This window comes from Ambystoma mexicanum, chromosome 11, assembly GCF_040938575.1.
Source record: "Ambystoma mexicanum isolate Mex_15411 chromosome 11, UKY_AmexF1_1, whole genome shotgun sequence".
NCBI classification, from domain to species: Eukaryota; Metazoa; Chordata; class Amphibia; order Caudata; family Ambystomatidae; genus Ambystoma; species Ambystoma mexicanum.
The window spans coordinates 778,114,124-778,137,204 of record NC_090934.1 but is presented as its reverse complement, the minus strand read 5'-3'; the positions used below and the strand labels follow the sequence as shown (position 1 = coordinate 778,137,204).

At 43.6% G+C, this 23,081-nt stretch overlaps 1 protein-coding gene across 1 annotated transcript in view; it reads right to left on the bottom strand.

Moving 5' to 3' along the window:
• Window positions 1–23,081, bottom strand: part of TMEM9B (TMEM9 domain family member B) — a 324,649-nt gene that overhangs the window by 147,717 nt on the left and 153,851 nt on the right. Inside the window, exon 3 of the mRNA XM_069623694.1 lies at window positions 11,560–11,668. Coding sequence (XP_069479795.1) covers window positions 11,560–11,668 — 109 coding nt within the window. The remainder of the gene's footprint in view (window positions 1–11,559; window positions 11,669–23,081) is intronic.

Here is a 23,081-nt window from a genome sequence, read left to right as displayed (position 1 = left end):
GCAAAAGCTTAACGCTTGAATGCTTACCTCCCCATAAGTTGGCCTCATTGCTGTCAATGCTATTTTCTTTTTTTAACTTGTATGTTATTGAGGTTCCGACAGTAATGCAAGTGTACAGTAAAAACAATTGCGAATAATCATTCTCAGTCGAACTTCCCTTTTTTTTATTTTTTTTTTTAAGAACCATAATGAATTCCCACCCTACCTAAGGAATAAATACATAAATACACATTTTTAAAGAAGGATTTGAGCCATCTAACTCTTTTCACAAACGTGTCTGCATCCCGTGTGTTCCCATCATCCATCTCTATGGGCCACATTGCAGGTCCGGCGGTAACCGTGCCGGTGATACTGCCCGGTTGCCGCTGGACCCGTAAACAGTTACCGGCACCTGATTTGCCGGTAACACCGGGGGATTACAACCCTGGCGACCGGGAAGTCAGGTGCCGGTAAAATGTTGTTCCCCATGCTCAATAGAGTCCTATATGACTCTGTGGGGGTGGGGGCCACAGTGCTGGTGCTTCCGTGAAACTCTGCGGGCGGGTGTCAGTCCGCCCGGCAGCATTGTATTTTGCCTGTCCGGAAACAACGGTGCCGGCAAGCTCACCAGCAGTGTTGTTTCCGGACCAGAAAGGTTAGAATGAGGCCCTATTTGTACGTATATTTTGATTGTCTGGTCTTTGGTGCCCCATCTTATCCCTTACTTTTAACCTATTCCAAGGACAGGTTTTTTAACAAGTGTGGTCTATGAAAGATAGGCACTCTATACCACGCATAATCTAGAAAAGGCACCCACGTGCGTAACTATTCAGGCCTGGTGTCTGATATTCATGCCGAAATTTGTTCCATTGTGAGAGAAACCTGAAGGAGTCTCACCTGCTAGTCCTCAGGGATCGGTCATCCTGTTGGCCAAGACAGCCATCGTTATTGGATCCAGTTCCTGGGGGTGGACCAGTGAGGGAGGATCACCGGGATGGGGGATCCTCGGGGAGTGGAAGTGGTACACTGACAGGTGAGACACGGTACCACCCTACTGATAACACCTTTTCTCCAACCTACCACATAGGATACTCCAACACTCTGCCCCCCCCCTTTTCTGATGCGAACACTTTCGCACACCACGAAAGATGACGGACAAACATCAGAGCCATCTACCTGACATGTCCCAACCCATGGGTTGGGCAAAGTCAGGCAATAGACCAGAACTGCACACACTGGACGGCCCTTTCCCTTCCCCACAGGGATAAAAGGTAGAGCGGGAGAGCACAATATGAGCAAGGCAGACCGCACGATGAAAGAGCCAACTACAACGGCAGTTCAAGAGGAGGAGAAAGACGGCGCAAACCGAGAATGACAAGGAGAGAAGCAACCTTGCCCTTTCTGACCTAGGCCTGTGAAACCTTCACAGAAAGAATCTTAAGACCGCGAAAAATAGCCAGCATGTGTTGCAGCAGATGTCAACGGTACACTGGGCCCTCCTCCGCAGATAACCAAGCTGGGGAGAAACACTTGTCTCTGTGGTACCAACCTTGACTCCAGAGAGAAGAAAAGCCAAGCAGTTCCTCACAGCCGGTGCGAGAGGAGAGCCGATAAGAAACCGAACTGTGATGAACGAAAGTAGCAAATCGCTAATTGAACTGTCAACGCGTACAAAAGAACTGTTGATACCAGAAGGGGGAAAACCAGCAAAAGAGGAGCCAGGCACCACGTGGGTGCTCACCCAGGAAACTCTGGGTGTTTACCAGATTGTTGAAACAACCATTACCAGAAGGCTTTGGGAAAGGCGAGAAAGGGGTCAAAGTGGTCAAACAGGGGTCATACAGGGATCCAGCAGAAGAATGTCACCCAGTCTGGATGTAATAACTTTGCTATAAATCTTTGCATTCACGTTGAGCAGGGCAATCGAGAGATAATGCCATGTACTTCTCAGGGTATTTCCCAGGCTTCAGAAGTAAAGTTGTTCACTATTCTGCCATAGAATCTGACACCTTCCCGGACTTCAGAAAGGAATTATAGAGCTTGTTAAGGTGGGGAATTAAAATAGGGGCAAAGTCTTATAAAACGTATTTGTAAAGTCATTGGCGGCCAGGGCTTTACCATTGGGAAGTGAGTGGATTGCTTGTGCCACTTCTTGTTCAGTTATCTTTAATTGTAAGGTCTCGTAAGATTCTTCCGGAGCTTTGGGAATATTATCCAATGTAATAAAACTGTTCCTCTGGATTGGGTCCCCGGGATGTCTGGCTGTCGCTTCCCGAAAGTAAACTTTCCACTGTTTTGAATTTCACGGATGTTAGGAAAGATTTCTCTTCACAGCACCTTTCCATCCATTTTTATGGACCCTCAAACTTTGTTTTTTATTTTTCAATCTGACCTGCTTGTTTTGAAGAGCAGTGAAGCCTTCAGCTTTCAGCTTCGCTACACTGGCTTATGCTCATTTGTCATATAGAAACTGACATGTCCTTCAGGCTGTCAGAACTGGGAAACAGTTTCCCTTAGTCTTGGTAACTTGTTATCACTTTTGGTAACTTTTATCATTGCACAATGCATCTTACAATTTAGTACAATAGGGTACTCTTTTTGCTTTACCTTACACTAACACAATCAGAGAATTGTTGGTTACTTTAGGTGTGCCTAAGGGACAAGTTGGTGCAGCAGCTGCATTTAGCTATTATTTTAGTGTATTTTACTTTGCGCTTTTGGCTACCTACTGTAGCTAGTGTCCAAACATGACTGTGTCGCAACGTTTTTTGTTTGTTCCTTGGCCAGCTTGTCGCGAACCCGTCTTCCTGGCCTGTGAGGACAGGAAAATCTTTATATGGATTTACAGTGCCCCGGAAAGCAGAGGCTTTTCACAGGCTACAGAGGGACCATTTGTGTTTGCTGCCAGGAAAGTGGGTTGGGACTGTCTAGTCCCAATACAGAAACTGGTTTCAGTGTGTCTGAATGGTATGCATGAGCTGTGCTACCAGTGGTCCTGATTGGACCATTGCTGGGGTGTGCGCGTGTGGGCCAGACCTTTGATTGGCTAATGGGAGTTTCCTGCTTTTTGGAAAAGAAGAGGACCCTTGCACCCATTCTTTAGAGACACTGGAAGAAACCTGAAGCAGCCAAGTATCCTGTCCAGCTGCAAGATGTGCAAGAAGACTGTGGACCTGTTGGAAGAAGGCTTGGCGACCAATTTCTGCTGCTGTCCTGGAACAGCCCTGTCATGTAGGTGATCTTCAGCACTCCTGCGAAGAAGCTGCAAACTTTGGGGTGGAGGGAACATCCATGCTCGTCGTCAGCTCAGAGCCCTTCGAAGAAGAGTCTTCAGCAAAGTGCCACCCAGTAGCTGCCCAGCTCAGAGTTTGGGCTACATGCTACAGATATTGCCAGCTAAATGTGATATAAATAATCGCTGCAAAAAACAGAGGGTGACTCAAAATGTTTTTAAAGGCACAAAACACCCTTCCCACCATATTTTAGGACTGGTGCAATTATATATACAAACTCGAGCCCTACAATATTTGGGAGAAAAAGCTGGAAAGTGTTTTAAAAATAATATCAAGTCACCCTCAATGATTTTTTCCAACGATTAGATCACTGGATACCGGTGTCGCCTATCCGTATTGAGGCCTGGAAATTTGGGGATGGACAGCTTGTACTACAGGACTCCTCTCTGCCAAATTTCATGGTTCCAGCATCAAGGAGACCCGACATAAGAGGCAACATCTGAATGTGACAAGTGTGTCCCCTTGCGTCGCTGTACATCACTGGGCATCGTCCAAAACAGATTTCTTGCATCTGGTTCTGTGCCAAGAGGGGCCCTGCATCGAGTTCTTCTGCATTCTCCAACGTGAAGACCTTGCACCAGCATTGGTCTCCGACGGGAGAAGTGACCAGAGCTGAAGGTGGGAAAAGCGACCTTGGACCCTACACAGAAGACCTGCCAGGTCATTTTTCCCTACGCCAGTGACTGTATTTATGTATCTTTAATTTAGTATTGTGTGATATTAGTACATGCTGGTAGTCATGTTTCATAGTGTTATATGTTCATAAATAAATAAGTATTTTGATAACTGATTGCTTATGGGTGGTAGGGACTTATCAATGAAGGGGTCTACTACACAATTAAAGTCCTCACCTATTATTACCTCCCCAACTGCAAACTCTACCAGGGCCTTTGAAAAAGATTCAATTAAGTTATCCTGTCCCTCGTTTGGAGAATAGTTCAAAGTCAGACTAGCAATAGGAGTCTTTAGTAAAACTGTGAGCAACAAATATCTTCCTTCTCCATCCTTCCGAATATCCATCACCCTTATGGGGGTCCCTTTGCAGATCAAAATGGCGACTTCATGTTTTATGGAACCACCATTTGCAAAATAAGTAGTGGGATACTTGCATAGTCGTGGTTCATCCTTTGGGAGTAAGTGGGTTTCCTGAAGAAATGCCAACGCCGCGCCTTGAGATGCCAACCTGTGGAGCACTGACTTTCATTTGATGAGTGAATTAAGACCCTGAACATTCAGGGTAATGATTTCAAGGTCAAGAGTCACCATTTATAACCCGGAGGGGAAAGGTATCATTACCTCTCCAAACCCAAATCACACCCTTGTATAGTGCGTACACAGAACCTCTCATTGCGTTAGTATGACTCATTTGTAAAACCAAAGACTGCAATCCCAGCAAATTACGTAAAAGAATACCCTCCACAAGAAATCATATCATAAGAACAATCCCATTTTTCCCTACCTAGGTGATGAACTTTCCCTCACTCAGCAGTGATTTCAGCATGCATCGGGTGTGAATCCCCAGGGACAGCTACAACAGACCCCACCCCAAAACCCTCAATTTGCTGTAACACAATATCTTGCCCACACTACTGGGGACATAACCCCAGCGCGGATTATACGCTGAGTCCCCTTAATGGATGTCAACAGAAAAGAGGCTGGTAACCAGGTTAAGGAGCAATCAGATGCCTCAGCGTTTGTCTCTGGGACTTGCCATAGCTTTCTTTGTCAGTGAAATCCTTGTATCCATCTGCCTGCCTGCCGGTTTCCAGGGGGACCTGGAGTCCTCATCCCACACCGACTCTCGACAACTCCCAGAGTCTTCTCGCTCTGCCGCCAGCAGACCAACCGGTTGCCCCCCCTTTTATCTGCGCTGCTGCCTCACTCTCCATCGCGATTGTGTAATGCTGGTTTTGGTATTCGAATTGAAGTTTACATGGAAAGTCCCATCTATATCGCACCTTGTGCTCCCTCAGCCAGTCGGTCACCACTTTGAGCTGTTGTCTCTTGACGAGTGTGCGTTTGAAAAGATCTTGAAATACGTCGATTTCTGCTCCCCAATTTTTGATAGATCCTTTATTTCTGGCTGCCAGCATAACCTTCTCCTTCTGTTGGAAGAAATGCACCCTTGATAAGACATCCGGCAATAGGTCAAGTCTCTGCTGGAAGGCCGAAAAGACTCTATGCGTCCTATCTAGGTCAAGTACAGAATGGTCTGGAAGGCTGATGAGGGTGCAAAGTATACTCTGGATAAACTCCTCTAGGTCTTGAACTATTATCTGGCATGGGACTCCCCTCACGCAACCGTTATTGATCTGAGAATGATTTTCAATAACTTCTTGCTTCGTCTACACCAATTCGAACTGTTGTTCGAGCCTGACCACTCGATTCAAAAGTTCAGCTGATCATGTGCTTGTTCGGAAACTGTTTCCATGTCGTCCAGCCTAGATTCTACAGCAAGCACATGATTGTTAAAATCTGCTGTATATTTAGACAGCTTGTCAACAGATGCTTTCATTTCCTGCGTAATTTCAGTCAGCAGGAAAAAAACATTATGCTTAATTGCAGGGGCATCACTGCTATCAATCTCAGCCCTGGGAGAGTTAATCTGTGCTGTCACCATCTGAGGTTGCTTAGGCTTCACTTCCTGCAAAGTCAGTATGATTTCTATATCCCCCAATTTGGATTTGATGGCAATTTTAGACATCTTCCAATTATATGGAGTTCCTTGTTGTGCTTGTGCCGCAAACCCTGGTGTGGCTGGAATAAGCTCCAATGAATTTTAAGGGATAGAAGTGAGGGTCAGTTAATCGTTAGCTCGTTTTTATAAGCGCATCTGCTTGGCATGCTTAGTTGTTGTGGGCGCTAGTACAAACTGCCAGAACCCAACAGTGACTGTTCCTTATGGCACACGCCACGCTCCTGATTCGGCTAGCCCTTTGGAGATAGCAAAGAGGGTCCTGTGTGGCCTTGAATGCTCTGGCGTACCTCTTAAGACGCTGCAGCCCTCTTTACATGTCCATTCTCAGTCCGTTGCAATATTATCAATCTCGGGATCACTCTCCCTTTCGATCATCTCTGGCCTCTCTGGTCCAGGGGAGGAAAGCACAGGCAACGGCATCTCCAGTGTCTTTGGGGTGCGGTAAGCTAATAACGCTGCTCTCCATCCCAGCCAGAATGAAGCGGTCCGCGTTTGCAGCATGCCCTTGTGGCCCACAATCGGCCACAATGATATAATGCGATCGGTCAACCCCCCGGTCCCTAGTGGGGGCTAGCATGCAAAAGCTGTGGGCTCCGCTCCTTTCTTCCTCTACTTCAGCTTCCCTGTGTACAGGTGCCATCTTGGGCCATTTCGTACCTTAATGCCAAGCGGTCCTCGCTTCGCCCAAGCGCGATATCAACACTGCGGGCCCTCTTCAGTTCTGGTGCCGAGTCGTGCAGCCGCTTAGCCCATATAGCTGGGGGAAACAAATTACTTATTTTACGCAGATATATATGGGTCTGTGGGGCTTTGTCCCTGTCATGCCTGCTGATTTCCATGCCCCTACCAGAATCAAATCTCCTGGTGCGCGTATAAGAAAATAGCTCTCGCCTGCCCATGGAATGACTGCCAGGCCGTTTTTTTCCCCAATGGAAATGGTCCGGAAGACTGTCATGGCAAACCTGCGTTCCAGAACTTGTCGTGGTCACGTGGTAAGGAACACTGCACTACTACATAGAATAGCTTCCCTACACAATATTTAAACCTGTCCTTACAGCACTCCGGTCGCAGACCGCAGCTCATAGTCCTGGTTTTCTTGCGACTCCACGCGACTTGGCTGTTTCATTTGATTCCATGTTGCCGACCCTGCCTTCTAAGGGTAATTATTTTGTCCCCGCCCTCTCCTGCTGACTTTGGCTTAGTTATTGGACTCCTGCTTCCTACTGAATTTGCTTCGTCATTGCCCGCACGTTGCCGACCCTGGAACTGTTGTAAGAATTTCCCCCTTGCGTCCCACTTTGGGGCAATCCATTCGTCAAACTCAAGGAACGCTTCCCGTTGCCTCTCTGTGCTCCACGTCAGGCAAGACATTCAAGTCCCATTGCATCAAACTCCCTTTGAAGCAGCCCGTAACTTCACATTAGCAACGGTCTTCATGCATTCTCTGCGAGGATCCACATATTGAATTCCTGCACCGCCTTTCATCTCCCATCATCCATTGGTCCTTTTATTTTCCCTTTTTGTTGTGACAGTGCACTGGACTTTCAAGATGCTCTGCTGTGACCCTTGTGTGCACGAACCCGACACTAGTGCGTCCCTCATGCTGCCCGGGTATTAGTCCCTCAGTAACATCCCCTTCTTCGTTTTCTCCTACTCCTTTCTCACATCCTCTGGCCCAGTGACTGGACTTCCACCCTATTCGAATGGTAAGAGAACTATCACCATAAGCATTTATACCAAACCCAGGGAGAAAGAAGGGGGAGGGGAAGCAGAATCTGCACCTGCCTTTTTCTAACATCTGTCTTACCTTCCTAGGGAGAGCCACAAAGGAGGTCCGCTAGTTACCCCAGAAGAACATACTCCTACACCCAGGTTAGTGAAGCATCTTAAGGTCTGCCTGTCCCCTTCATTAGGACCAGTACTGATCTGTGCCGCTCTATTCCAGCTTAGTGTTCCGGGCTTCGTGTACTCCTCGCCCTTCCAAATGATCTACTCCTCTAGCTTTTTTAACTAACAGTACCTACTAAGGTGTATTGTTGGGAAGGTCTTTCTTTGAACAGAGACCCAGACTATTCTAGGGTCCAGGCCGTTCTTCACAACTAAGCAAGTGAGGTACCCGTTCTCCATCCAGAGGGACCGTATTCATCCTGGTGAGTGTACCACTATCCCTTGACTTTGTAGTTGTGACAGTCCCTCAGATACTATGGGCAATGTGACGGCATACTCCGCAGCTTGGCCATGCCCTCCTTGACAATGTTATTTACATGTTAAAAAACCCAACTGCCTTTCTTCCCATATTTATGGATGAGTGATCATGATCGGGTCTCGGTCTTTGAGGTGCACCACAAAAAAAGATGCAGCCTCTTGACTATTACTACACCTCGGGTGGAAATTCAAGTACTTCAGCATCATTACTCAATTCAATGGGAAAAAACAGGTCTTCACTATCTTGATAAATAACTAACTCTCCTGCCACATTAAATAAACATAATATCCCAGCACCATTTGCAAATCTCAGAATTTGGTGGACTGGGAGTCCCAGAGCGCTATAGAGATTTAAGTTTGACAACTTAATTTTTGTTTTGACTGGCTGGATTTGTAACCTCAGAAGAAATGCAAACCTTTAGAGCAGGTGTATTACCCAGTTTCCATAAGGTCCCTTCTTTGGAGATCCCATAAATTACAGCCCGGGGATTTTTAACTTCTCAATTACACTGAAACTTAACAACTACAGTCGTACTGACACATAGTGAAATGCAAATTAAAAATGAAAGCTATGCTCTTCCCGTCCTTCATTATCCAGTTATGGAGTCAAAATTGCATAATGGCCGGCAGAATGAATGGATTAAAGCATGCAAGGAAGTCCTCAACATTACAAACAACTTGAGATGCACTTCAAACAAACCTGTTTGAGACAAGGGGAGTTGGATATCCAAATGGAGATAGATGATGTCCAGTAGTCCAATATCTGGTCCAGGGCAGCAAGACTCTCCATTTGTAGAAATCAAAGGAAAACGCTCACAAAATAATGATGTGGTGGTACTTAACCCAAATACGACTACACAAGATTTACCCATCTGCATTAAGTTGCTGTCAAAGGTTCTTCCTCGCTCAGGGGTACCCTGCTCCACCTATGGTTGGCCAGTTGTGTGGTGCAACCATTCTTGCACACTGTTTTAGCATATCTTAAATAGCATCAATGGAGCTGCTGTGGGATGCAAAAGTGGTTCTGAGGATATAGATGAAGATAATGTGTATGGGCTGGTCGTGGCAACACGTCCCACCATTGGACAAAGCTGGAAAACTCCTAGGTACCCCACCTACGCAGATCTGGTGGTGTAAGCTATGGAATGTGCTAGCTATAGACAAACTACCTGCAACATTTGGAAGGGCATATCAACAAATACACATCATCATGGTTACCAATTATTCCATATGGAGAGGATTAGGATAAATCAAACATTCATAGCCCGGAACAACAGAAAAGGCTATTTCTATTGTGAACTAGGTTATGTAGGGGGAACATCAAGGGATAGTGACTATGATAGATTGAAGATAGGTGGACTTGGGTACATGTGTGGGTAATTTGGAGTAGTGAGGATAGCTAAAGTTTCTGATTAGCTATGTTGACCTAATGTATTAATTTCCTGTGTGTTAAGCAATTTCTAGTTTTCCGTGTGTAATTCCACAATAACAGTTTGAATAGAAATACAAAAAAAAACACATGAATGCTGTGCACTCTGATCTACACTGTCTCCAAATCTCAATACAGAAAAATGAAACCACTCAAAGTGCTTTGACATTCATAATTGGTGCAATGTTCAATTGTCCCTTTCATTTCAACCTATTTCTAGAGCTTTGATGCACTGGGAGTGGTGTAGTTGAACCAGTGGTGGCCGGGGAACAATACCCAGTTTCACCTGAAATGATTATAACTCAAGTAAGCGGGCACCTATAATTGGATATTGTTACATTTTTCAATGTATTTTGTTGTGCACCTAACACCTTTTTTAAATATTTTCCCTGAAAGCACTGGCCAGCTTACAGCAGAACGACCCTCATTGACTGAGCATGTTGTACTGGTCAGCAGCTGCCCATCTTGACCAACCCCAAGAGGAATCAGAATTCTTGGCGGCAAAGGGTTGGTCCAGTTGGCGAAACTGCAGCGTTGTATCGTTACCTCCATCTCTGATGCGTGCACTGGCATACACCAGCTCTCTTTTAGTGTGCACAACCCAAACAATGCAGCCAGAAGGGCATTTTGACGCCATCCCTAATGAAGAGGAGTATAGATGAGCAGTCTTACGCCTGCCACCAGGGAGTGGTCACTACAGGCAATAATACAGCCTGGACTGGAGATCATGAATGGCGACTAACATTGGCACCCACTGCCCAACCTATTACCCCTGCTGGCTGGTACCCTGAGCACCTCAGACAGATAAACTACTCACTCCGATTTAGGAAAAATCCAAATGCACAATGAATTCAAGCAGAATCATAGGATACGTTTGAAATACCTATTTTATAAAGAAGACATGAAATATACTGTTCTTCCATTTTAGAATATCACACTGGACCTATAGCAACTGTGGATCAGGTATGGTATACGAGTTTGCTAATAAACAGAGGTAACTCTCAAATATTACAACTCTCCAGATTGTATGTGGCAAAGGACTACCCTGATCAGGGAGGGTTTTGTATTCTGGATAGTCGTCGTTGGTTACTTGCACATCCTACTTTCCTGTACTGTGCATGTGCTTGGAGGAACACCGCAAGTGTATTATTTTCTCTTTGATGTAGCTCTCCAATGCCTGCAGTCATGCTGTGCCCTCAAACTACCCTAAGGCTGTTTTTGATGAGTGCCATGTTTGTTGAATGGTGCAAATTCACCAGCATATATCGCATACCATCAAAATGTTTGCTTATTCACTTCAAACACCCGAGACAGAACTTATTTAGTCAGTTTAGTCTTATTTGTTTGTAGCAATAAATGGAAGAGAACAGATCATTTAAAGTGGGCTTTACATTTTCATGGAGTAGTTGACATTTCACGTACGACAACATTTAGGACATTTTAAAAGTGGAGCTAGAATGTCAAATTTTTTTAGTGTAACTGTAGCATACACATTCTGAATGGGTGAACGCTGAACATGGAAATGGCAATTAATCTACCTAGCTAATCCCAGAGTAAGGAACATTTTATTGTTCTCGATGACAATTTAACATGCCAGACAAGTAATTGATGCAGTACCTCCAGATGTATACCTTGAAATGTTATCATTGTTGTTGTGAAAGCTGTGCCTTCTTGAAACAAATACCATTGTTGAACCATGATTCACTGATAATAATCTGCCACGTTTCGCCAATAGAATCACACATTTGAGGTTATAAAACTGGATTCAAGGTCCATTACAATATTAAAAAGGCATTGAAATAGTCACCAAATACAGCCAGTTATTCTATTCTGAAGTTGTTTTGTTCAATGTTAAATACATATTTAGCAATGGAATTGCAGTAGACACATGGCACAGGAGAAGGAATAATATATAGGATTCAGAGTTGTCTTTTTGTCATTACGTTTATTCTTACTTGTATTGTGACAGTGCTCCTTTCTTCATATTTACATTCACAGCGCAGACAATATGCTTCTTCATCATGAGGTGGCACTGGCATCGGATAAACAATGTGAAGACAGTCACTGGAAACATACAAAACAGAAAAATATATTAAAACATAAAATACTATCCGCTGTATTGACGTTTGTTCCCCAGATCATTACAAACGTTCAAGATACAATGCATATGCTGTACAGTTGCATTCTAATGTGGATTTGAAGAAATCTATAATAAAAATCCAACCAACAGTCGCTTTGTGACATTTATTGCTTTTAAAATAATTTCTCTTAAAAGTGCCAGTTCTTGGGTGCCCATATTCACCAGCAGAAAACTATTATTATTTGTGTGGAAAAGGAGATTTGGTTGCGGTTTTTACCAAATAACAGGTCAATGGGCTGTGTTCATGCTGGTAGAGAGACTCCCAGAACCCCCTTTGTTTTCAAAATCATATATATGTCAAGAGAAACGAATAAAATATACGCTAGTCAGTTAATTGTACAATTAGGTTTTGAAACTAATGTTTGACCCAGACAGCTTTAAAAAAACGTTTTATATGTATTTATAGAAGTTTCACTATTCCTTTAAAATACATTAGATGTTGCCTTGTGATGCTAGATCAGGCAGGTTCTGTACCCTAAAATTAGTAGCAAAGACTTTGGATGGCAATCTATAAAACAATACTATCAAATTGCCAGTGCCCGGCACTATATGTTTTTTTAACGTATCATGGCCTACCTTGTTAGGCCACAGGCTCGAAATTGAGCAGAGCTGGGAGCTATTAAGCTGCTGCTTCTAGCCTAGAAGAGCCTGGGTAGCCTGCCGCTGACAAATACCAGGAGCTATTGGTGGCTCCCCAGGCCAGCAAATGCAGATACCTAACAAACATACCTATGTGTCATTAAGATTGTTTGTTTGTTTGTTTATTTATTTGGTAATGCGCGCCAAACCCTTGGGTAGCAGGGCGCAACAGTGTACAGGAAAACTTATTGTGCATTAAGGACAATGTATAAATAAGCATTAGGACACATCTATAGAACCTTTTTAGCACAAGGGGTCATAATGCTGGACAACATGTTAAGTTTACATCTTATGCGGAGCTAGATATGTGGAACGTTATGTACTAGCTCCTTGTTCCCCAGTGCTAGCTCCTTCTCACTGCTTAATGCATGATACCAGGAGCTGCTTTTAGCTCCTGCTTATCCAACCTTCATTTCAATCCCAGGCCAGTGTTTGGGAGTTGTGGGGATTGCAAATGCAGCGTCGCCATCTGAGGCTGCGGCCCCCGTGGGGTTGCACTACAATTCCTCTCAGCTCTTGTGCCCTCCACACACAACTGACGCATTTGGATTGTTATCAGAAAGTACTTCATCTTTATCAAGCGCTCCTCAACAAAGTGTTTTTCTATGTTCGAGGCGTACTGCTCTTTGCTCTGGACTGGTCTTCTCACTTGACTCTTCCTCCCTCTCGCTCCTCCTCCTTTCCCCTTCCATTCCTCTCCTTCCTCCAATTTCCGTATTGGTTTTGTCAACAGTGACTGATTCTTGTGCTATATACTTGGATCATGGCCTTGACTGTACCTAATTCTTTCCTTGGATTTGGTTGTTTGGGACTGAGCTACTGGTAATGTCCTATGCCTGGACTAAGCATTGTTTGTTTTGGCTTTTAATTGTTTTGAGCTGTGAGACCCTTGCATGAACTGTGTCCCCCTTAAGACTAAGACTAGTTTATTTTCTTTCTGGGATTTGTACTCTCTTGTCCACATGACGTTGGGTGTCATTCACCCTCCACTTCCTTCCTTTCCTGTAGTCAGAGAAACCAGGCTCACACTTCAGTTTAGGATAGTAGCAAAATCAGAGAAAGTTCTATTGATCTACACAGACAAAGATCAGACAACACATCTTCACTGTACTGGAATTGACTGCAACAACCTGACCCACCCTACAGACCTCCACCTTTAACGGCCACTGTTAGGTGGCAAATTTAAAATCTACCAAGAACTTTCCAGAACTCCCAATCTTAAATCTAAACAGTGTGGAAAGGGCCTCCTACCCCAATAAGTCCATTGGAACCTCTCTAACAGCCTTCGTTGATGCAAGGGACCATGGAAGAAATCACATGACAAGTCCCGCTGCACTCGCCCACAGAAGGGGCTTATCAACCCCGCTTCTTGTTACACCAACATGCATTCACTCTGATGTCCATTTCTGAACATCCTGTTTCATACAAGTCTGTATCAAATGCTTGCAAAAGTCCTTGCCATGCTAAAAGGCCAGACAGCAGTTTTCGAGTTCCAGTCCATGCACGACAAATGCAAAGCATCAACTGAAATGAGTCAGCTGGAGGAAGGCGGATACCTCACGGGTAAAACAACATTTCATCATCCCGGAATTTCATTCCAACTTAAAACTCAAGGAAGACTTGAAAATCATAAGTACCCACACTGTGTTTATAGATCTACCAATGGTTAGCATTTCTCATACCTTATCACATACTCCTGGGGAAGCCTTTTATTTGAGCCTGAATTTTTTACCACGTTATTCCAACTTACAGATACTCGGTCACTTTTTGGACTTATTGTTTGTGTAGTTGGTTGGTCTTCAACGATTTCTAAGAAATGCTCTATTATAATTTTTCAGCTTTGGGGCAGCGACCACAGGGTAATTCTGGTTTTGCCCACCACACCCTCTGGTTACCTCACAAGGTTGTAGCGAACGGCTTGCTCCACCATTCTAGATATTTTGAAGGCCTGCAGCGGCTTACGTTGAGCCACTGTCAGTTTCTGACACAAATATAAAACAATCACCCAAATTAGAAATGCAAACAAAATGTAAACAATTAAAATTATTTGGTTTTATTCCACATCTGAACAATTGTTCTAATCAAATGTGGTTATAATCAGTCAAAATGTACAAAATATACCCCATTTCCTGTGACGATGCCCTCTGCTTGGTTCTCATTGTGTGTGCGAGGGTGACCCAAGGGCTCAGACCACACTGCCTGTTATGTGAAGTGAGGCCCGGGGCCAGTATGGGGAGTAGCCCCTAATGCCCCCCACAACACAGGGGGCCTGGAGAAGGACAGTGCTCTGCTGATGCTGTACCTTTAAATCAGTTCCCATTTACAGGGAACAGAGCAGTGGAATCTAAATGAGTAACCAAAACCCCAACCTTCAATCTGCAGCATGAGAGGCTCTGCTGTAGAGACAGCAAGTCGTCGGAACACAGAGGAAACACGACTACAGCAGATTCCATATAGGGAGCCTGACAGAGTGTGTGTGTTTCAGTGTGTATGCAGGTGACTGATCATTCTAAGATGGTGACCAGCTTTTCAGAGGCAGCTTGACACAATTAAACAAGTTTCGTCTTGGATGTTTGCGGTCTAGACAATCCCCGAACAAGGGTAAATTTGATATACAGATGAAAACTATGAAACTATGCCCAGCCCAAGGGGAAGGAAGAGACCTTTATGAACGCTTGGGCAAGAAGGATATGGTGTGGATGCATGGAGCAGTGGAGTGGCAAGGTGTGTAGAGGGCGAACAAAGAGCTGAACGCACAGGAGGAGGTAGAGGAGTGGAGAGATATGAAGATACAGGAGGAGGTGGATTAGCAGAGAGTGACGGGTGCAGGAGCAGCCTCTCACTTTCATGCATACACAGGGACAGTGGCTGCAAGATCGGTAAACTGTACTTGCGCAACTGGTTCCAAGAGGATTTGCCAACTGACTGGTGCAATACAGCAGACACATTTGCAGGAGCTCACTGTGATGTTAGTGTGCTAGCTCACACCAATTGACCATGATTTAATCACTGAAGTGTGCTGTGTTCCAAATTGTAAGGTATGAACCAGGCTTAAAAAAATCACAAGTCCGCGGACATTGATTCATGGTCTTCGAAAGCAAATAGCATAGAATTCCTTATAGGAATCGTCATTCGCTATAGGCAAGTGCACATCTTGAAGCCTGCTATACAGTGTTTCTCAAAAGGTCCCATTAAAGCTCTGTGATGCAAGTACTAGCACTCATCTGCATGAAAAGGAAAGGATGTGCATATCCTTTGCTGCAAGGGAGTACGTTTAGCACCAGGGCAATGGTGATTGCCCTAATAGCCTGTCACAATATGTTCCCTGAAACAACACTCACAGCAAAGGTTCAACTGCCCCACAAGCAACTATTGAGAAGATAATTGTGTGAGGCTTTCTTATGTACGAGGACTGTGACGTCCTGCGTTAACCTGAAAGGTCTTGCCCATTTCAGCTTGGTGGCTGTAGGATCTGACAGTAGAATGGTCACAGGTCTCACAGAATTCTGTGATAACCAGGCACACCCACCAATATTTCAAGTTGTGGAATTGAGACCTGCGGGATACCAAGTAGTATGACATTTCTGTGGGATAACCAGCACCAATTGATACCCAAATCTCTTTCAAAGGGCTAAAATACCGCTTAATGCATGTGTTCTGCCACAAATAGGACAACAAAAAAAAAAGAAAAAGAAAATACACACATATGCAGGTTATATGTAGCTGCCACATGCACAACACACATTTCAACATTTGGAACGGATATGCAAAATTACTGCATCTACTTAGTCAATTAAAATATCCATCTCTAAAGTAACTATGCACTATATCAATTAAATGTCTATTTCAAATCGACAAATTCATAAAACAATTTCAATATACAAATAAAATAATTCATTAAAGTAATATATTATTAAACAGAAAGACCATCTCAAAGGACTGTAGATGTAATGAATAAAATTCAATAAAGACATTTGTAAAGAAAACTGATCAATTCATATAATAGTTCAGAAAATAAAGGACCTTACAGTTAGTAATAGAATACATTGGTGTCTTAATCATCTAGCAAGGACTCATTATTGGGTCACATTGATCAAAATCCAAGTGTACTTTAATGGATCTCTTGAATGAAATGGACACTTTTTGATGCTTCATAAACAAAACAAGAGTCAAGAAAATAACAATTCAAATAAAGCTACATTTATTGCTCCACTGAGTAGGTTGCACTGTGTTTCTGCTCTGATGGCAAACAATATGCAAGTCAATCCAAGAGAAATGTTAACATTACAATTAAATTATTTAAATGGCCTGCTGTGAAAGGGGGTGTGTGATCGTATACACATGTGCTTGTGTCATGCTTTGGTGATGATCATGGCCCAGGTGGTCATACCTTAGTATGGGTTCTGTGAGAAACTTGACAGTGTTCTCTCACCTACTCCACGGGCATCTTCCATTTAGGTGGCCAGGCAAGGGCAATCGATTTTGGATCCTGACCCTGGCGGTGGACAAGCGAGGGAGAATCACCTGAGTGGAGGGTGTGAGGGGATTGGGCAGAGAATACCCAAGGGCGAGACATGGTATTCCCCCTCTGTTCATTTCCCATCTGAAACCCCTTCCTCAGCTTTCATGGGATATTTGCAATTCCATTCCATCTCCCCCTCCCCATTTCTGACAAATACTGGGAAGAAGAAAAGGCAACCGAGTAGTGCATGAAACATCTTGAGAAACAAAGACTGCCACCTGCTACCATTAGGTTGTCCCATTAATAAGGTCAGGCAGGGTCAGGCATTTCACACGGAGTACTCACACCTGACTCCACTTGACTCTTGTTCTAAGTATAAAAGGTGTGGTTTTGCACAATCAGGAATGCGAGCTGGGAATCCTGAAGGAAGCTGAGAAGCCAAGGAGCAGGGAGCTGAAGGCAGAGGAGACTGGAGGATTCGGAGGAGAGCGGCGTGCCAAGACGCTGACCCAGTGCTTGTGACGGGGCCGCAGAGTGACTAGGGAGCCGTGTCTCCAGGGAGCTATATTGAGACAGCTTGTGTCCTGCTAGTGGCGTGTGGAGGAGTGCTCCTTCCCTTGGGATGTTCGCCTGTTCCAAGGGGTACTGGGGGGCAGGTAGTTAGACCCAGATCTATATGCCCTATGGCCTGAGATGACCACTCACCTGTGGAACGCTCTTGAAGTGTGCGGCTAGCTGGAGCGGGAAGGGAGAAAGACAAAAGTTTTCAAGCGGCATGAAACGGAAAGCAAGAAAGATAGCGGAAAGTAAAAGGAAAGCGAGAGAAAAGCACTGAGAGAGCAGAAAGGAAGAAAAAGGCTCGAAGGTAAATGAGAGGGGTGCAAGTAACCCAAAAGTGAAGGAAAGGTGCAAGTGAGCACCGGAAAGTGAAATAAATTATACAAGAAGGGTGCGAGTGACCCGAAAGTGAAGGGCGTTTTTGTAAGTGAGCACCAGTGAGCGAAACATGTGTGCAAGAGAAATGGAAAGGAAAAGGTCATGTGTAAGGGTGCACAAAAGCAAAGAAATTAATGTGTAAGAGGCACAGTGAAGAGAAAGTGAACCCAAAGGGAAGGTGCCAGGGTCACGGCAAGCCAAGAGAAAAGAAAGACAAAGTAGGCAGAAGTGTGCACAACAAAGTGGAAGAAAACCAAGGGGTGCAAGAAGCACCTGGAAGAGGAAAGGATAGAAGAAAAGCAAGTACAGGAAATACAGAGGGCCCAAATATCAGAGTGGTCACGCTTAGGAGGAACCAAGAGCCTAGCATTTTCAAAAGTCTCTGATACGACCCCAGGAGAAGGTTGTGTGTCAAAGGAACTGCAAATAAGATAAAAGCACAACTTCACAAATTGGATTTTGTGTTTGAAACTGGACTTGTGTTTGGAATTGAAAGCGCCTGAGCTTGGGGAAGCGAACCCTAAGAGGCCCAACCAAGGAGAATATCTATTTGACAAGTTGAACTTTTTGTTTAAAACTGAAGAGGTCTAAGCTTGGGGAAGGGATCTCTGAGAGGAATAAGAGAAACTGTGTTGTTAACCTGAACTTGTGTTTAAAACTGAAGCGGCCCGTGCTTGGGGAAGGGAACTCTACGAGGCCTAACAGAGGTGAACATTTATTTGGTGAGACAAGGAGGCATACGCTTGGGGGCGGGAACCATGAGAAGCCTGGAAGAAACTGTTATATTTTTGTTTGATTTGAAACTTGGAAGGATTGAAGCTTGAGGAGGGGAATCCCCTGGAACTAAAGACATTGGGAATTGCTGAACAGAGTATAAGAACTTTGTGGAGAAGAGCTAATGAACAACTTCTTGTTGATTTTGCTGAACTTTGATGATACTAACCACGCCACACCTGGTGAGAAGACCACCTGAGACCAGCCTTGGTATATATTTCTTTTTGAATCCCTATTGTTTCTTTACAGAGACTTGCTACCACATTTTATCAGAGAGTGAGGGCAAGCATAGGTTTAGATACAGACAGATTTTGGTTTTGGACTTTCAGACATAGAAGGACCTTAGAAACATCAGCTGAGGGAACCACCCCTTTAGAGTTAGGGCCAGTTACGTATTACACTAATCACAGCATTGTAATAAATAACACTGAGTCTGTGTCTCTCTTGATTCCATGCCTGTCTCACAGAACCCATTGCTCCATCAACCACTTCACTAACGAACTGAAAGCAAAGTTGCCTCTGAACCTCATTTTGAATGGTTTCTTCAAATGGAGCTCTAAACAATGTTAATTGCACTGCTTCAGACCTCTCTTGATTCTGGTTGATTGAGTATTCCATCGGAGTGGAACAGATCATGACAGCTCAGTCAGATCCTGAAATAAGATCAAGCTTCTATGCGTGTAGCAAAGCAGAAGACCAGCAGTACACCATTAGCGTTCAAATTATAGTGGATGAATAAGATTTCAGGTCTGCGACAGAATGGAGACTGAAGAATTTTAATGAAATCAGTGACTGGTGCTTTCTTGCTTCTGTTGAAAAGAGTCCAGGTCGAAACAATACAGATATTGTGAAGTAAATTTAGCAAATGAGATCATTCGCAAAAACAAATAAGACACTCATCTACATTCAGTCTTTAGAATTTGGTTGTTTTGAACTTCATCTACAAATATACTCCACAAGTTCAACAATAATACATCATGTGTATTTTCCCAAATCTTATACATATTGAGATAGACCACTAAAACTAGAGAAAATGTGGTTATGGTTAGGATATGTTGAGGTTCAGAGGGGTTGTTTAGGGATGAGCTTGGCAAATTACAAGTACGCTTAGGCACATGACTATCAAAGCTCAAGAATATAAAGTCCAAGGTAAAGGTATAAAGTACATGGGTAGAATCGCAGCTCCTCAAGTAATATTACCACCAGGAACAATCATAAAGAGGCACTTATGGCACATTCAAAACAGACATTACATAGAGAACAAGCAATGTTTTGGCCTGCAAATGATAATTTAATCAGTGATCAACAATATGGACAATGCAAAAGTGAACACAAAGTCAGACATGCAGTAGTGTTCAAAGACACTTGGAAATATTTGCAGAGGAAAAGAGGTGGTGCCCTCTTTCATTTTCAGGTGAGCAATATCATTGATGAAGAAGAACGCAGGTATCTAGTGTCTTCTTTAGTACCGTTCTTATTTCCCTACGCAACAAAGCTGCTGTTCCCAGCAGTCATTGTAGCAATAACTACTATACATTTAAGATAATTTTCTGGCTGATTTGGAGACGTGAACATTCTTTGAAAACCTGAAAGACATGTTGATGTTCCTTCAGGCCACAGTTTTGTCAATTTCACCTTGCTCCATTATCTCGTCATTCCTGTCACCTACTCACTAATGATTTTCAAACCTTGTTTTCCTTTCTCCTTTGAGCTACACAACACTATTTGTCAGTCAGCCGTTCACACGTTGATCACTTAACATCCACTTCAACTCCACTGAGATAAAAGAAATACTTTTTTCTTACTCATCACCCTTAGGCATGTCCACCTTCATTTCCAATTTGTTTCTTTGAGCGTTTTATCACGACTGCTCACATGTCTTCGGTTCCTCAACTGTATGCAGTTATCCAATGCTATAGCTGCAAGATTTGCCTTCCCCTTTCACGTTCTTTAAGGAAGCACAAACTTGAATTTGCACTACGGCCTTCTGTGGCTTTAACTATTTATCATCAATCTTGCTTGGGCTTCATTTCTGTACTCTAGCTCCTGTTCAATCTGTCTTCAACTGGCCTATTTGCCTTCTTTATAAACTTTCCTATGCCGTTTATCTTGCACCATCTCTTATTCCACATTACTGGCTACTTATCACAGTGGACTAATAGTCTATTTATATTTATTTCATATTTCTGCATCTAGTTTCTCTACACCTGCCCTCAATGATTAAACACAAGCACTTTATGCTCCGCTTCTCATGTCCCTCCAGACCTTCCGAGTCTTCATTCTTGTGCAGTCTAGCTTATGTTAATTTTTCCTTAATACTCCCATGCATTGGAATGATTTGCTTGTCTCGATCCATGAGCCCATAGCCCATTGTTTGTAAATTCTGTGCTGAAAAACATATATTGTTTCTGCTGCATTTGACTACTTCGTTAGAATCTTTCGGACTAATTACTTTGTACAATTCTTTTTTTCATTTTTTTTTTCATTTTTTACTGTTTTGTTGATCAAGTTAAAGTGTGGTTTCAGGGTATGCAAATGAAAGTGATATAAACATTCTCAAAAGTTGTCATTGTTAGTAATATCATTCAGCGACAGAAATCTTCAGAAATATATGAATCCAATCAATCCCACAAGTCACTATTTAACTATTGTCTGCACAAAATGTTTATTTATTTAGTGAAAGGTCTGTAGAGAGACTTTTTTAGCAGCAGTGGCAGAGCATTGCTGGGCAACTTTGGAAAATAGACAACTATTATTTCTGACGTTTCGTACAGCACCAAATGCTCCTGTGTCCAACTTAAAGTATTACTACTACCGTTTCCAGTTTGAGGGTATCCAGTAATGTGGAGCAGGTCATGAACATTTGTAAAAAGCATGTAGCAAGGGACTGGGAACTTAATCTAAGGATTTCTTAAGTTAAAGTAGCAATAATGAACATTTTAAAAACATTAAACCTCCATTTTTGATTTTGTAATGATGAAACTGATCAGAGCAATTTTGACACAGAATATAGCTGTTGTTAAAATTAAAAAGCAAAGTGGAGTAATGCTCCCTTAATTAAAGAAACATAAAAAAATATACATAGTCAATATAACTTTAATTACTAGGGAGGAATACAACACCCCCGCCCTCCAGTCTCAACGTTTTATAAGAAAATTACAAACCTTTTGTTTGCGGTTGCATTTTATATACAGCTTGATGTAATGGTGGTAAAGCGAGTGGGTGTTGGGGAGAATTCTCAGAAATGCGCAAATTCCCCTCCACCTTAGAGACCCCCAGCAACTTCGCTGGATTTTGAGGACTTCATCTTTTTTAACCTGGAGAGAGTGTGACCCTTTTTCCCACTCTCTCATGTATTTTATTGTGATTTTGGACAATTTGTCAGACTCCACAACCAAAAGAAACAAACTCCCTAGGCATCATCTTTTACACATCATCTTGTCACACAGCACCTTCAGTGCAGTGACACAGGGAAGTCTCTCAGATTTCCCAAAGGTTTAAATACCTTCTCTTGGATAAATTACTGTTTCCAAAAGCAGTAAAGTGAAATTGACTTTACTTACCATTATAACTTTCTAGTCCCAGCACACCCTACCTTACAATAGAGTGCTGGATGGGTAACCTGGTATCCCCTTTGTCTAGTTTCTCATGTAACATTTTTTATGTTACCCTTTATGCACTGAATAGCTGGTGGCAGTGGTTTCGTTTGAACTACCATGGAGTGCCTTTTACGTGGGCAGTAAAGCACACACGGGAGCCATCTTTGTCAAAATGGCGTCCAGTCTTCTTTTTCACCATTTCTTTGTGGAAAGGTCCTTCTTGAGATTTGCTCTGGGCACCAAACCAGGTTTGGTCTCTTTGTTCATTTCGCTTTTGGCAGGGTTCACGGGTGAAAACTGCCTCTGGCTCCAGGGTTTCTGGGGTAAGGAGGACGTGAGGGAGGTGCCCGAAACTCCCTGTGCTTAGTCTCCTAGGAAACCCAAATGCGCTCTGTGATGATTGGCCGGCTGACTGTCCTGCAAGGCTAGCCACCCTGCTGGGTAACTGACAGCTAGGGTGGAATAAATGGGACTGAATAAAAGGCAAGTCTTTTGGCTTGGAAGGCAGAGTCGACCACTGGACGAAGGAACCGAAGAAGAACTTGAAGAGAACGCCTGCTGCAACTCCTCGGTTGTTGGTTTGCCCGGTAAAGCCCTGCTGCAGTGCTGAAACATCAAGTTTGCATCGACAGAGAAGCCCCTGCAAGGACGACTTCTCCCCTTGAGTTGGAGGGACCAATCAACTCCAAAGTAAGCCACCTGGACATCCATCTCGGAGCTGGTTGAATTTCCACAGAGTTGCTGCTGGAAATCGTACAGCCAGGGATACAAACACCAGATTGTGAGCGTCCCGGGAGGATAGCTCAGCGGCAGCGTGCGCGTCTTGGAAGCAAGACGACACGAAGCAACAACAGGTTCGATCCCCGGGTCCGCGCTTAGAAACCTCTGGGTGTTAAAGTGCGTTATAAATACGTAACTAAAACAAAC